Source organism: Symphalangus syndactylus, chromosome 5 (assembly GCF_028878055.3).
Source record: "Symphalangus syndactylus isolate Jambi chromosome 5, NHGRI_mSymSyn1-v2.1_pri, whole genome shotgun sequence".
Taxonomy (NCBI): Eukaryota; Metazoa; Chordata; class Mammalia; order Primates; family Hylobatidae; genus Symphalangus; species Symphalangus syndactylus.
The window spans coordinates 90,375,477-90,392,708 of NC_072427.2; the positions used below are offsets into that span (position 1 = coordinate 90,375,477).

The following is a 17,232-nucleotide window of genomic DNA, read 5'->3' on the forward strand; positions in this document are numbered from 1 at the left end:
CTTCTGGTTTTGTGAGACCATAGACACAACATACCCAGTTCCTATGCTGAGGGGGGTGCATTTGGAATCTTCCCCATGCTGTTAGCTGAAGCTCTAGACCCTGATGAATCTACCTGGGAAGTGAATAGTTAAATTCATCCTGATGGTTCAAAGGAAAGCAGTTATACCCCTGTCCTGTGATTGGAACAAGAAAGGCACATCACAATCTTTGAGGGACCTCTCCGAATTTCGCATCTCTCACCCCAGTCTCATCCTTCTTCCCCCAGTGGGCCATTGTTACTGAAAGAATATTCCCAGTCCCTTGGGGACATAGGGAAGAACCACTCCATTGGGATTTTCTGCTGTGCATGGAGAGTCCGCTCTAAAGAAAGCATCCTCATTATAAGCCAGATTAGCTTCCAGAGGGGTCAGCGTCGGGGCAGCACCGGCCAGAGTGCAGCCAGTAGAGACAGCGCCCCTACTTCCTTTAGGTGAACTATTCAGAGGATGGAGGTGCTTGAAGTATGAGGTGTGGTGAAACTGATCCAAAATATGTGTTTGTTTTGTTCCTGGCTTACTTTACGTTGGTAGCTTAAGGGAACGCCAAAGAAGACTACATCGAGACCCACCTGATTTCTGTGGCATTCGTACCCCTGCTGTCTCAGGAAGCTTTTCCTGGAGTGTCCCTTCAGCCTGTGGTCCTCTTTTCAGTAGCCCCACAGCATCAGGAGCCCCACAGAGCCCTCGCTGGTTATCAGGGCCAAGTGATCCTATTTAGCTCTCTGATGATTGGAAATTCATCAGAGTCTATGAGTTTTCCCTGTCTCTAACGACTGCAGGGAATTGTCTGGCAGGAGAGATTTCCTTACACGAGAAAATATGCACATTTTCAGAGGGATTTTTGAGACAGTAAATCACCCAAGCACGCCAGTGTTTCTCGACCTGTGCCCTCCCGACAATAAACGGGGCCCTGCTGCAGGAACAGTGGCACATCCACCTGCAGTCATTGCCCTGCCCACGCCTCACTCCCACCATCCCTTACATCCACACACCCATGCACACGCATGTGCACACGCACGGCATCATCCCTCGCCCCTTTTCCCATTATTCTTCATGCTCCACCTTGACCTTTTGTTAAGGAGCTGGCAAAGGAAAGACATGCAATGTCCCACGGTGTACAAGAGCAGTCATGGAGCATCTCAAGCATCTCAGGAGGTTGAAGATGAGATGTGACTTACACATCACGTTATCATGTGGAAAACTTCAAACAAAAGCCACAAGTACCTCCCAAGGCGGGTACCCACCCAACCAACTGGCCCCCAGATCAGTGGCGTTGAGGTCCTCTCCATGTGACGGACCTCTCCTCACTGCCTACAAAACTACTTTGGGATTTACAGAACAGTTTACCTGCAAGGTTTGCATGGGAGAAGATGGAGTGGAAGAGAAGCCTGATAGCTTCTCTAAATTGCTATAGGTTGTAATAAGTAACCCTACCAGGTGGCAAATCACAGCATAGAGGGAGTTGGGGGATCTGGAGAAGGTGCTGGGACCCTGGAGCCACACAGGTGCAAAGCACTGCAGGTAAGCTGCAGAATGGCCTGTAACAGGCTAGGGTGTCCCCTTTGGAGATTTGAAATGGGTCTGCTGAGTAAATCTGGGGATGCTCCAAACACAGATGCACATCACCTTCTCCCATTTTGTCCTCCTGAATCAGTCAAATTCCCCAGGGAAACTTCTGTCTTTGGCACCCGAGGATACAGGGCTCTATTCCCATGATAAGAAGAAAATATGTTGCCATCGCCAGCCAGCACTTAGGACTCTCCAAATGAGGCAAGCATGGCTGAAAATGGATCTCTCACTCTCAGCAAAAAAGCTCCTAACAGAAGATGATGTGTTACATCTCTGACTCCTAAGAAAAAGAAATAGACACCTGGCTCACAGTCACCTCTAACATCGGGTAAAATAAAGAGAGAGAGAAAGGCAGTCACTTGAATTCACTCATCTTAACTTCATTTTATTACAACATCAAGGAAAATAGTTGCAGGAGGAATGAAAATGGAGAGAAACATAGAGATTAAGCTACTCACAATTCCATTGTCTATACCTTCCTACAAGGGTATAAATATCACGGGTTTCTGTACATGCATTGGAGGTTTGCTGTGTGTGTGTGGATTGTTTGTGGATGACTTCTCTCTAGGGTGTTGTTCTTTTAATTTCTTGACAGGTGATGGTTGAATTTGGTGTTTTCAGGTGGACTAGGAGCGGGCTTTCCCGCTAGGACTGAGACCCAGCCTTCTTCTTCTGGAATTTTCTGAACTGAGACTGAATGGCCACCGCTGCACGTTCTGTCTCTGGTGCATCCATGTCAATGTCAAATTCTTCTTGAACTTTCTTCTGTCCATCTGTAGCAAGACAAACACAAACAGAAGGCAATCACTGAGCTGAAAATAGGAACGCAGACAGCCCCACTAGATAAGTGAAGCCAGGGAGTCCACCTTGGGGCACACACGGGGGCTTGACTTACACCCCAGGACAAAAGCTCATTTGCAAAGTAAAATCCAGTGGAGTGTTTTGACAGAGCTTAGAATCTACCACCTGAGCAGGACAATGAAACTCAAGGACACAGTCTCAACACTTCATGTATTTTCTGCACATGATTTGCTGTTCTCAATGACCATCTTGATATATGGTTTTAATATTGGCTGTGCTGTTACTTTCTCCTGCTATCTCACATAGGTGCCATTTAAATATTGCTAAGATATTGGTCCAATGATAGCTGATATTCACAATTACTGAGTTAGCAAAGTTGTACACTGAGTTTCCGTGTGTAATTCTGTGTGTCATTCTCAGGAAAGATTTGCTTATTGCAATCATGGCTTCCATTTTTATCATCGTCAAGATGGGATGACACCATTTGACCTTCACAGTTCGACTGAACTTTCACAAAGCTTACATTCTTGTTCCTATGAGGTAGACTTGGCAAATGGCTTGCTAAAGTGGAGGGATTTCACCAATTCACACGGTGGCAGGATACAAAGCGGGGGGCGGTGGGGAGCAAAGGCTTGGGCCTCTGTGCTGTGTACCTTACTACAGCACAGGGCCAGTGCAGCCAAGATGGAAAAACAAATAAATCAATAGAATTCTTCAGTCGTGGAAGGTAAATGTCTTTCAAAAGCCTCTAGTCTGATGAGACCCGGCATGTTCAGGGTGGTATGGCCGTAGAGTGTATAGTGTATGCTGCTCAGGTGATGGGTGCATCAAAATCTTACAAATCACCACTGAAGAACTTACTCATGTAACCAAACACCACCTGTTCCCCAAAAACCTACGGAAATAAAAAACTAAAATAAAATAATAAATGCCTCTAGTCTGATGAAGGCTAAACATCAGATTCATCAAAGGCATCCTTTTCCTTTTTCTTTCTTTTTTTAAATACAGGCATGACGGTCTCACCCCAGACTCAGGGCTTCCTCCTTGCACAGCCGCAGTGGGAAGGGTGCTCCTAAGGGTAAGATGGATGTTGAGAAATCCGTGTCCCTGGGGGGAGGCCAGACAGCTACACTTTTAAAAAGACTCTCAGGTGTGGCTGGAATTGAGATCCAAGGACAAAGAAGGCCTTGGAGTTAGCTCAAGCCAGAACTGGCGACAGAACTCACCTCTCCTGGGACCTGGGCCAAGAGCCTCACTGCCACCCTGGGCTTGCACCTAGCGCAGAGGAGGCCAGCCCTGTGAGGAGCACAGCCGGCTTGGAGATGGGAGAACTGGAGGCATTCTGAGGCAGAGGAAAAGCCCCAGCCAGTGGGCAGGGCGTGGGCTCTATTCCTGAGTGTCACCAGGCAGCCTGAGTTCATCATCCGCTACCTTGTTTAGGGACTTTGCATAACAATGCTTAGGCACCAGCTCTATCAGAGAGGGTGGAGGAAGCTGGGCTTCCTTGAGGACTTGAGGTAAGGCCTGCCTGTTCTATCCTGCTTGCTCTAGATTAGATAGATAGATAGATATAGATAGATAGATAGATAGATGATAGATAGATTAGATAGATAGATAGATAGATAGATAGATAGATAGATGATAGATAGATAGATGATAGATAGATGATAGATAGATAGATGATAGATGATAGATAGATAGATGATAGATAGATAGATAGATGATAGATAGATATATAGATGATAGACATACAAACATAAGTAGATGATAGATAGATACAGATAGGTAATAGATAGATGAGAATTAGCACTTATTTCAGACGCATCTGCAGAGCTGTAAGCAGCCTCCTCTCAATTTTCCTAGATCCTAAGCAGCTTCCACCAGGAACCCTTCAATCATACTCTCACCTAGGAGGAGGGAATGTCAGCTCTGGCTTTGGAAGCCTTATAGGACTGATGGAGCCATGACCCAAATCAGAGAACTGTTGTCTTCTATTTCAAACTTGCCGCCAATGCTCATAAAAGCAGAGATGTTGAGTGCACCAATGTTCAGGAATATTTCAGAGGCAGGGGAGGGGGGTGCTTCCTTTTTAACCCACGACAGCCCAAATGATAGAGAGACAAGTGGAACTGTTTCTCACACTCCAGGTAGCCATTCACATTGTCTTCTACATTGCCAAGGCCCTTTCTTTGCAGAACAATAAGGGGTAGGATCACTGGGAGAAGTAAAAGTTTCCTGTGGCTCAAGTAGATGCTTTAAAAGTGGTTAATTAATGTTATCACATGAGCCTGGGACTGGAGGGCAAGTGTCTAGCAAACCCAGAATGCAAATGGCACCAGTGTTTGTGCTGATGGCAATAAACCCTTTAGTACCAATAACATCCTTGGTTAGGTAGCATCTACAGCACTAGGAGTTGTCATTCTTCATAAGATGATTTATAGTCCCAAATCCTTCTACTCCCAGAGGAATCCTTGCATCGACTGTACAGTGAGGGCAAAGGGGAAAAATTCACTCTGATTCCAAGTAGGAGGGGAAGTTTCCCTTTTAAATGTAAAATGTTGCTGCAGTCTGAAGTATTTAAAGGGCCTGATTCATCTTTTCCCCTTTATAATAATGGAAGAAAGCGGCAATATTATTTTTTGACAAATGACAAACGAAGATGCAGAAAATTATGTATATTAAGGAAATATATAATGAAACAGTGAGGACAGGTCACAAAAATCAATTTTGCACTTATATCTTAAACTGATATCTCATCCAAAAGTGATTGACTGATTCCTCATTTGAAAAATACTACGTTGTTTAAAAAAGAAACCACTAACATTTAAGGAATCGCTACTTTCTGTATCCTTCAGACAGTCCAGTTCCCGGGGGTAAGGTCAGACACTGTTAGAGGAGTGACAGGAGCTTCCGCTGAGCCAGCCAGGAGTGTGTAAGGAAGAGAACGGGGCACCCGACTGCAGTGGAGAAGGGACAACCAATTAGACTCAGTGGCACGGGGTTCAATACAAATGGTCTGTGGCCCTGGAAGTCAGGAAAGTACAGTTCTAAATACCCCAGATTCAGCAGGCACAAAGGTGGGGGAGGAGAGTAAGGGAAGGGACCACAGCCAGGCATCCACTCCCAGAACCACTCTTCAGGGCCTTGGAGCCTGCCAAGGTTCCCCAAGGATGACCCTAGTGATAGTGACAAGGCCACAGGAGCAGGGTGGCCCTGTGAAGAGCCTCCCCAGCCCCATCACTCCCGGGCAGAGGCAGGGACCCACGGGCAGTACAGGCGGCCCTTTCTACTGCTGACACCAGCAGGGAAGCCCTCGGCCATGCCTGCTGGGGAGACTGAAGAGCCCTAGGTGAGGACATTCCCCGAATATGTCCCCTAGGGGCACGCCACACCCCCAAGCCTGCATTGCAGTTTTTCACAGTGCAATTGTTACCCATTACTTTACGTCTTTCTTTCCTTCCCTGGTTTGTCGTCTTCTATGCTAGAGTGTGAGCTCTGTGAGGCCAGGGACTTTGTCTGCCTTGTTCCAACAGCTTACATAGGACCCAGCACACAGTAGGTGTTCAATTAAAAACTATTGATTGCAAGTGAGTCCATTACTTAATATGCTACGCAGCTGTTCAATGCATACGTTTATCTGGAGGACTAAACAAGCATGGTACCCTCCTTGGTAACCATTTAACTTCAGTTTGTAAGGCGAGTCCTTGTCCTCACTCCCTGCAGCATTGTCATGGAGGAGGGTCTCAACGGGCCTCTAAGGGGGGCATGTAGCTGGGAGCTGTCCTGAGAAAGCCACTGTCTGGGCAGCCAGAGGGACACAGCCCACAGGTGGCACCGTAAGGAAGATGGAAAACCTGGCGCCTGAGAATGACGTCAGGAAGCACTGCTGTTTCGTGGGAGAAAGCCTCGGGAAATGCTCAAGGCCGGACGCAGAGAAGAGGGGCACAGGTGTCCAGGGGCAGACGTCCAGACCTCAACAGGCACACAGGGAAAGAGGAAGGCACGGGTGCACCCTCATGCCCCTGGGCCAGGGCCTGTGGCCCCAGAGGAGGCTGTGGGGACCCAGCAAAGCCAGAGAAGCTCCAGGTGGGTTTTTAAGCCTCTTCTTGCCTAGAACAGAGCCTGCCACCAATAGCTGGCCAGGGAATAAACAAAACCTGGGGCCAGGTGTGGTGGCTCATGCCGGTAATCTCAGCACATTCGGAGACTGAGGTGAGAGTTTGAGACCAGCCTGGGCAGCATATGGAGACAACGTTTCTACAAAAAGTTAAAAATTAGCCAGGAGTAGTGGCAGCTAATTTTTACACAGAGCTGAGCATAGTCCCAGCTACTCAGGAGACTGAGCTGGAAGGATCACTGGAGCCCGGGAGGTGGAGGCTGCTGTGAGCTATGATTGCACCACTGCACTCCAGCCTGGGCAACAGAGTGAGACCTGTCTCAAACAAAAACAAAAACAAAAAACACAGGCCTCGTGTCCCAGCAGCCAAAGCCCTCAGTCTCCTTGGGGATGAGAGGCTGCCTCTCTCCTCACACCTAGATACTCCCCGCACTGAGCCAGTCACCCTGCAGAAGTGGGGCTATGGAGTTCAGGTAAAATCTGAATTTGGGGATTGCCTCTGACTGCTCTGTGACTCTGAAAAAAGTTCTTAGCTTCTCTGGTGCTCAGTTTTCTCATCTAGAAAACAAAAGCCTGTGCTACCTGGTTCCCAGTGTTAGGTTTATGTTCAGATCAACACTCCGTTGTACCTTAAAGCACAGGCCACACCGTACTGGGCATGGCATGGCCAGAGCTGCAAAGGCCAGTGAAGGGGACGTGGGCAGTAAGGTGGCTCTCCAGCCTCAGGGTGCCTGTGTCTACTCAGGGGTGAGATTCATGGATCACTCGGGCCCCCATCTAGGGAGGAAGGGGCACTTTCCATCATGGCCGCCCGCCTGGCCATCCTGGCCGCCCGCCTGGCCATCCTGGCCGCCCGCCTGGCCATCATGGTCAGCTGTGTTTGCTGGGTTTGTTGCAAGATGGCCCCAGCTCAGAAATACAAAGAAGAAAGAATATCCTTAAAATGTGTTCAAAAGAGAGACTTCCCACTGCCAACCGATACAGTCCACAACTCACAAGTCATGTCACTGCAAAGCTTAGACAATGCAGAAGGACATTCTCCTTAGCTACGAGGGCACACACCATGCCCTCCTAGTGGCCTAGAGGCCTTTGCAGAGCTTCTGTGTCCAGGAGGGAGCAGGGCATCTAAATGAGTGGTACCGAGGAAACAAATGCCATTGTCATGTCCAGATTGCAGTACAATCATTTCTGTCATATTACCACTTGCTCCTTCACACAGATGTCTGAAGGCGTAGGTCTGGACTGGGTGGCCTCTCCCTGACATGTGCACGTAGGATTCTGCCGCCTGTATTGGAAAATCACCTTGGCCACACCCACTCTCTTTTTTTTTTTTTTTCAGTACCCAAAGTATTTTTGTTGCTATATTAGCAATGGGTTTTTTAGATATTTTTTAAGGACCACATAAAAATAGATTCAAGGAACAAATTAAATTGAAGTCCTAGATTTAAATGTTTGGTTTAAAGAATTTTCTACAACAAATTTCATGTTTATGTATGAAAAGTTATATAACCTTATATGAAAATGTCATGAAGTATTTTCTACACTATACTAAATGTGTTCCCCAAGAGGGAAAAAATTAAAATATCTAAAATATATTAGATTAAGATTACAAGACCATCATAGATCTTTTGAACATGCATCTGTTTACAGAATTAACAGTATACAAAATTTTTATTTCATTATGGACCATAAAGAAATGAGTTGGTGACAACTATCCTTTGCACAACATTATCAACTCACTTTAGCCACAAGCATGTCCTTGGTATGTGTGTAAAAGAAATAGGTTCATTTATCCCTCATCAAATCATCCACAGGTTTACTTGGAAGTAAAGACGAAGGTACAGAAATGTGAAATATGTCAAGTGTATTTTTTCTTTCTTTCAAACAACATCCCAAGCATGGCCTCAGTAGCCTGAAATTATAAAATACTTAACTGGGGGCTTTTACTTATCTACACTGACTGCCAGAATGTAAATTAAGTTGCCCAAATTAGCACATCAAATAACAAAATCAGCCAGAAAGCAGGCTGAAAAGCTTTAAATGTTTCATATAGGTGAGTTTTTAAATCATTTAATTTCTATAGAAAAATTTTATTCACAATATAATGTGACAGAAATTGCCACAGGAATGATATACTGATTGCAGTAAGGTTGCATGCAGCAGCAGCTTTGTACTTTATAGCTATTTATGTTTATAAAAATTAAACCTCTCCAGTCATGCTTATCACATGGTCTTAGATTTGTAATGTAAGTGAATAAGGAATACCATCTAGTTCAAAGAGAAAATGTAATTTTGAATGTGAATTATCTGTATGAAACATGAAGTATACTACTGAACCCTGAAACATGCATGTCTAGATTTGCTTTTTGTCCAAATCCAGCCTGTTTGCAATCACTTCCTACTCATATAATACCAAGAGGATCCGTTTGTAATTGTGGTTGTATCAGCTGAGGTTGCAATGGTGGCGGCAACTGAAGTGGTACCATTGGTTCCACCAACTGTCCTGGGTTTGAAGGTGGTGGAGGAGCCACAATGTTTGTCGTTTCTACAATTTCTCCATTGTAAAAGAAAAACTGACACTGCTGAATGAATGTTTCAACAACAGATTGATGAATCTTAGTAGTAGACAGAAACTCTCGATTTTCAAAATCAGGTCTCATCAAGGTTGGCCAAAAATGGATAAGTTGTCTGCTGTCATTAGGTTGATTTTATTTTGCTGACTAACCCTGTTTAGATGTGTTATCACATATCTGAACACATCATAGTTTACAGGATGAAATTTCTTAACAATTTCTTTCAAGGCATGAAGACGTTCTGTTTTATCCGAGATTTTTGCTGCTTCCAATAGTTCCGGCTGAAGAGAATATGGAATTAAAGGATCTGGCAGATCTGCAAAGAAAGCTTTAAGGGCTCCAGCTAGAGCATTTACTGTTACTTCCATTGACACTAGATTGATATTATGATCTTGATCAAACTGCTTTTGAATATTGTCTTGGTCAGTTTTGTTCCCGCTGACATGGTAGAGTCCTTCGGTACATAACCCTGTATCTTCAATAAATTCCACACATTTCTCAACAAATACTGGTACGAGCTTCTCAGCTGTAACCAGATCCTGGAGGGGCATCCCAAAGTAATTACTTTCCCAATTTCTACGTGTTGGTGGATTGAAGTTCTTAGTTTTCTTTTTCTGCTTTTTATCTTCTTTCACTTTGTGGGTTTTCTTCATCTTCTTATCATCTAACTCCTGGTCAGAAGTGATTGCAGGATTATCAATACCACCTTTCCAAGTTTCAACAGGAGAAAGAAGTGGATCTTTTTCACTTCCATGATGTCTTCCTTTTCTTTTTGTTTTAGAAGTGGTGAAAGCCTCATCATCACTGGCATCTGAATGTGTTCTTCTATAGTATGACTTGGCTTTACTAAACAAGGTTTTAGATTTATATTTGTATTTTGAAGGCCTCCGTTCCCCATGACTTTTTGAGGTTCTATCAGAAAATCCATTTTCTTCATCTCCTTGGGTATTATTTACAAATGAGTTTCGAATTTTAATGCGATTTTGACTATCATCTGGGACAACATAAATCTCATCAGAATAGCCCTTCTGTTTGAAAATTGTATCAATGGGTTCCGCATAGCTATCTGAAGGATCCATATCTTCAGGATGTGCCAAAGGCACCCGGGAAGTCTGCTTTCTTGGATTTTTACCAATACCAGCTTCAATTGTTTTTAAAAGGTTTGGATCCAGTTTTTTCACATTTGTCTTAGGTACAACTGGTTTAGGTTTAATAGGTGGAGGCACTTTATGGTTGCGTTCATGGTCATGACAGTTTGGGGTACTATGAATAGGATATTCATTTCCTTCCAAATCTAATCTATATCTGGAACGGTGGCTTTTCAGTCTGAGCGAGCAGCAGGTTACACTAGATTACATTTGGCCTGAAGATGCCTCCATACTCCAGTCCTCAAATAAAAACTACAATCTTTCTTAGTACAAAAACTAACTAGAAGCCTAACTCAGGAGTACTGTACAGACGTGCTCTGGTCCACAAACAGTGGGGTCTCCGTCAATCACAGCAGCCCATTTTCAGTCAATCACAGGTGGGCAACTTACTCAAACAGGGCAAAATGCTGCACTGTAACCAGTTAAGCTGCCTCGGTGCCTCACGTCTGCTCTCTGCCCATCAAGACTGCCGGACCACGTGGCAGGCTGGAGTTCTGAGAACATGTTCTGGTTCAGAGAGATGCCTAATTCTGGAATCATTCTTTGTTCAACTCCACTACATTTGACTTGTCCTCGGCTTTTCCTGTTAAGTATTTCACCAAAATACCTTGTAAGCCATCCAGGGCTTCACAGTTGTCATACTTGCATTTGCCTCAGGTCCTGGAATTCTACCTTTTCCCACTCTGCATAGACATTCTGAAATTCTCAAGCTGACCACAGAACAGTCAAGAGATATTCATGCCAATTAGCAGATTTGATGTAAGAGAACAGCAATTCCAACTCCACTAGAAGGCTAGGGGAAACCCGACTTATTGATCATTATAGCTCAAAAAAAATGGTCCCATGATTTAACGTCCTGTGTCCCTGGGGGGCCATTATCCCTCATAAGGCCTTCAGACTTCAGCCAAGTCCATCACCTGTAAGATCTCACCTCAAAGGAAGTGACAATGAAAATCTATCAGGCTGGGCAGCTATGTGAACTGCTACATTATCTAGCTACCTGTCCATTACTTGTCTACCTGTCACACTGCCCTTTCTCAACAAATAGTGTAGCTGCAAAATGGCTCCCAGCAATAAGGCTTTTCCCTCTGAGCAGAAACCTCATTAAACCACCAGGACCTGACACAGAGCTCTGCCGATGGCCCTTGAATAATGAAGAAATGATGATGCTCCCTGAGGCTTGGAACGTCCCCTGATTCAGTTCTGCCATGACCTCCACTAGGGAGCAAAACGGTCCTATTCAAGTTTAAACTTTGCACTAGTATAGACATTTCTTATGCTACTTTCCTGAAATACTGCCTTTCCCCCACAGAAACTGAATAGAAGGTGGCCTCTGCAATTATATGTTTTATGATGTCATAAGAGAAAGCTCAGGCAGCCCTTCTTAAAGATGGAATGGTAATAAAAACCACTCTTTATTGAGCATTAAATAGATCCTCCCTCATATACTCAAGTAGATTTTATTTTACAGATATTTGATGGGCAAATGTAAAATAGAGAATCATAAATATAAATGTTAGGAACTATTATACTACCAGTTGAAGACAATCCCAAATGAATATTACAAGTCTCAGGGCCAGGCATGGTGACTCACACCTGTAATCCTAGCACTTTGGGAGGCCGAGGCAGGAGGGTCACTTGAGCCCAGGAGTTTGAGACTAGCCTGGGCAACATAGTGAGATCCTGTCTCCATATTTTTTTTAAGTCTCTGGTATTGTCGTGAAAATCCAAAGAACAGAAAAATGCTTTGATAAATTAAAATTCCACTTGCATTTATCTATTCTGATAAAACAGAGTTTGGTGCTGGAGCAGAGGTTCTCACATCAGTCCCATAGTCCATCAGCAGATACTTGTCAAGAAGAGTATGAGTTTGCTCAGGCTGCCATAACAAAATACCAGAGACTAGGTGGCTTCACCAATGGGAATTTATTTTCCCACAGTTCTGGAGGCCGGAAGTTGGAGACGAAGGTGTCGGCAGGTGTGGTTTCTCGTGAGGCCTCTCTCCATGGCTTGCAGATGGCCACCTTTTTGCTGTGTTGTCACCACATGAGGACATTAATTTAACATTAATCAATTAACCATCTCTTTAACCATCTCCAAAAGTAGTTACACTCTGGGGTACTAGAGGTTAGAGCTTCCACATATTAATTTGGGTGGGGAGATGACATGGCTCAGCCTATAACCGCACCTGACCTAATTTGGAGGCTTCATAGGTTTTAAAGTAGCTTTGCATCATAGAGAATCTATATTTAAGATTCCCTATTTTACAAAGAGAATTTGGGCTTCTGTAATCTGTAGTTTGGACTTACGTAGTCATTTATGAGAGCTGAGGAAACATTCATCATCCCCATTCCGGAAGGGCGCTTAAGATCACCTTGTGAAAACTGGCCAAGCTTGAGTTGGGATCTGGGTCTTGTTCCAAATCTTGTTTTCATGCTGTGGGGTTGTGCTACTTCATCTCCTTAGATGTAGACCAAGTTGACAGACTTCTTTATGGACCAGTTAATACAGCTCTGGGGAAAAAGCACCTCTTGGATGGTCCAAGTCTAAACACATAATACAGTCAACCAGCTTGCAAAAACTGCTGGTTTACCAGGCAGTCTGGGGGAACTATACCAAATTCATGCATTCGGCGAGTGGTCTGAGAGAGCCATCCCTGTCCTGGGGGCTGGGAGGGAGCAGAGAACAAACCTAGTCCCCTCCTTCCCCAGGAAAACAAATGGAAAGGTAAATGCACAACTAAGTAATAGAATTTCAGAGATTCAAAGAGCAAAGCAGGCCGCTGGAGAGGGTGAGGTAAGATTGTCAGGGGGGGCCTCTGCCGAGGAGCCATCCTGGGAGGGGCACAGCCCCACAGTGAGGCCAACCAGGATGGGGGCGGCAGCCAGGGCTCTTCACGGATGGTGGGAAATAGCACTTCCAGAAAAATGGTCTTCATCTGTGCACTCACAATCTAAGTGGCAGGCTTCAAATAATTAACATAAATTCCTAGGAAATTAACAGACATGAAAAGTCACCTAGGGCATGACAGAGCTATTCATGGATCCTGCAACAGTCCCAGAAAGGATAAAAAGTTTGAAACACAGCACTATTCAAAAACACATTAACCCCTAAACTTGGGAAAGGAAACTCTCAAATCTGTTTGTTTCCCAGTTGATGGCGATGAAAGGTCATTGCTCACATCATCATGGTTACGTCATTGGAGGAACCAGCAATAAGTCACCACAGCAGCTTTTACTTTTAACACACAGACACACGCACATACAACACGCCACACACACACAACAGACCGACACATCCACAACCATCACATAGTCACATACCACACACACTCACACAAACACACCACACACACACCACACCAAACATACATATCATACCACATACGCAAACACACCACACACATACCACACACACATCACACCACATCACACATCAAGTACACACCACACACACACACCACACACACACTACACCACACACACTCACACCACACCAAACACATGTCCTACAAACACACAGCACACACACCACACACAAACACACCACACCCACACCACACCAAACACACATATCGTATCACACACACATACCACACCCATCACACATCACACATCAAACACACTACACCACACACACCACACATACACAAACACCCCACACAGACCAAACACACACACATCACACACACCACACACACACAGACACACCCTACACACACCACACACACACGCCTACACCCACACACCACACACATCATACATCAAACATACCCCACACACAAACACATGACACACACACCAACACACACCCCTCACTCCACACACATGCACTCATACACAAACACACCTCACCACACACACTCCTACACAAACAACCCTCACCGCACACACTCACACACACCACACACAAACACACCACACCACACACACAAAACACACATACCACACACTCACAAATACACCACATTACACACACAAACACATACCACACATACACAAATACACATTACACACCTCACACTACACACACATACACACCACACACACACAAACCACACACACCATACACATACACACATTAGACCACACACATCACACCACATACACACTCATACACACCACACAAACAGGTAAACGCTTTAATTTACATATTGATCACTCTTCTTATTTTAAGATTGATTTGATAGAAACGAATGACCTCCTAACGCCTAATCCTGTAGATCAGAAATTTGTGCCCAAGCAGTAAATTGGGATGTAATAGTCCCAAGTAGGAGTCTGCCTTCATTAGGAGTCGCAGCACATAGCATACTATAAAAGCACCTAAATTTTAGCACGCTATAAAGAAATAACAGTCATTGAACTTAAGTATGCCTTCCAATTGGGGTATTTTAATGCCAAGGTTCTTAGAACGTTCTACCTTCTTTCAAAGTATGATATTAACTTTGGAAGAATTAACGTCTGTCAGCTGTGTTGCCCTTGATATAGTTAAGCTAATTGATGCAGAGTTCTGTGCTGCTGGGGCCCTCTTAGCTGGGATCCCCTCCCCCACACCAAGGCCACTCAGCCAAGGAGACGGAGTGGGGGTTCCCTCCTAAGGACCCAAACCTTTGCCCTTGAGGCAGAGAAAGCCAAAGAGACAGGTAACAAAGCAAGCAAGGATTGCAATTTTATCCTTTACACCTCACATTGGATCAAGATATACTCAAAGAATAAGGCATCTAGTGTTGGAGAAAAGGTCAATTCCTCCAGAGGAAAAAAACTATAACAATAAATTTATACCTGTAGTACCTAATAATGCTGGCATACAGCATCACGCTTTATGAAATGCCAATTAAAAAAAAAGACAATAAGCTCTTCAAAAAGCTGGGAACAAAGCATGCAGAGAGGCACTGTGTCCTTCTGCCTGACCTCCTGAGTTGCAGTCCCTCCACAGCTTGGGGAGTGTGGGATTCCAACAAGCCAGCCCCACAGCCCAGAGCCACTTCTCGTTCCTGCCCGCTGGCTCCGTATTTATTGAACGGGGGCTGCTGGTGTGGAGAATTGCAATTTTCCAGGTCTGTGCTAAGAGGCAGAGATTAATGAGCAAGTTCAGGCATTAGCAGTCCCAGGCAAGGGGACTTTCTGCATCTATTGTATTCCCCAGATCAAATAAAAACACAATTTGCATTTCTTCTAGCTTTCCATTTACCAAGTTAGTGCCTTCTTTGGTACTTAAAGCTTTTTCCAAGAGCGAACAATTCTCTTTTGTCCTAAAATAGAAGTATTCTGAAACCCACAGTCTTCAATTGTTCAAATCAAGTTCTCATTAATACAAAGCCTAATTTGGTAGCCAAAAGTAAGAGTTTACTCTGAGCTCCTCTCGGTCATCTATTTCCCATTCTTCTGTCTCTCGGGCTTCCATCCAGAGGCACCCTGGCTTATATAAAACGCCCACTGTGGCACTAGATAATCAAATTAGCACAAATCCATGCTTATCGATTACAAAGAATGAGAACTAATGAGATCAGATCTTCCTCCAAATTTATTAAGCGAGGAAGGGCACAAAAAAACAAGGTATAATCATCACTGAAGAAACACTAATTTTTCTGTTGAAAAGGCAAAATTCATTCCTATTTGTATGAATTGCTTAGGCTGTCATGACAAATTATCACACATGGGGTCACTTAAGCAACAGAAATTTATGTTCTCACATCCAGGAGGCTGGAGTCCAAGATGAAGGTGTTGGCAGAGCAGGTTCCTCCTAAGACCCCTCTCCTGGCTTGCAGATGGCTTCCCTCTGTGTCCTCACATGAGGATCCCTTTGTGAATGTCTGTATCCTGATTTCTTCTTCTAAGGACAGCAGCCAGACTGGATGAGGGCCCAGCCTGAGGAAATCATTTCGATTGAATTACCTCTATAAAGACCCTATCTCCAAATAAGCTCACATTCTGAGGTCATGGAGATTAGGGCTTCAACACTTGAACTGGATAAGGAGGGAGTACACAATTCAACCCAGAACCACTAGCCAAATGCCTACATTTTCAAGAAAAAAATAAAGACAATCAGAGAGGTATGATGAGAAACAGCTTGACTAAGAACAGCTTGAATTCAAGTCATGACTCTTGACTGACGTTCAAATCCTTGCCCAGGCTTGTTTTTCTCTGGAGAGCATGTGCAGGGACACAGTTTGTAAGGAGTAGAGGGCCATCCCAATGCAGAGGTGCATTGCCCAAGATGGCAGCCGGCAGCCTGGCTTACCCAAAGCATCCTCCTTCCAGCTTCTCCATCTACCACCAGGCTGAGAAGCTGGAGGACATCATTCCCAGATGTCTCAGGGGTGGAAGTCTGACGCACAGGTGAGGGCTGGCCAGGCAGGTGCACTAGAAGGTTATGAGAGGCAGAAGTGCACGCCAGGGGCCAGCCAACCACAGGAAGATCCCACCTTCTGGTAAGCCCTGAGGCGGAGGTACTGGGTTTCTCTGGGGCAGCTGTGGGGACATCCCAGTGTCCTTTGCCTGGTGGCACATGCCAGGCAACATTAGGAGCAGTCAAGCATCTGCTAGAAAGATCTATCGTGTCGCTAAATATCTTCCATATGAATTGTTTCTGGCTGGACACCATCTAGGCTGAGCTCTCTGCCTCCCAGAAATTTTTTTTTCTGTAACTTTTATTGTAAGTTCCGGGGTACATGTGTAGGATGTGTAGGTTTGCTACATAGGTAAATGTGTGCCATGGTGATCTGCTTCACAGATCAACCCATCACCTAGGTATTAAGCCCAGCATCCATTAGCTATTCTTCCTGATGCTCTCCCTCCCAATAAGCCCCAGTGTGTATTGTTCTCCCCCATACATTCATGTGTTCTCATCATTCAGCTCCCACTTATAAGTGAGAACACGTGGTGTTTCATTTTCTGTTCCTGTGTTAGTTTGCTGAGGATAACAGCTTCTAACTCCATCCATGTCCCTGCAAAGGACATGATCTCATTCCTTTTTTAGAGCTGCA

General features: G+C 44.7%; 2 protein-coding genes across 2 annotated transcripts in view; both read right to left on the minus strand.

The window, feature by feature from the left end:
* Positions 1 to 1,967: 1,967 nt before the first annotated feature.
* PCP4 (Purkinje cell protein 4) overlaps positions 1,968 to 17,232 on the minus strand; it is a 69,359-nt gene continuing 54,094 nt past the window's right edge. Inside the window, exon 3 of the mRNA XM_055279735.2 lies at positions 1,968 to 2,381. Within this exon, the coding sequence (XP_055135710.1) occupies positions 2,254 to 2,381 (128 nt within the window). The 3' untranslated portion in view covers positions 1,968 to 2,253. The remainder of the gene's footprint in view (positions 2,382 to 17,232) is intronic.
* On the minus strand, positions 9,095 to 10,313 carry LOC134736826 (rho GTPase-activating protein 5-like). Its single transcript, XM_063640587.1, has one exon. The coding sequence runs from the start codon at positions 10,176 to 10,178 to the stop codon at positions 9,186 to 9,188; it is 993 nt and encodes a 330-aa protein (XP_063496657.1). The 5' UTR covers positions 10,179 to 10,313; the 3' UTR covers positions 9,095 to 9,185.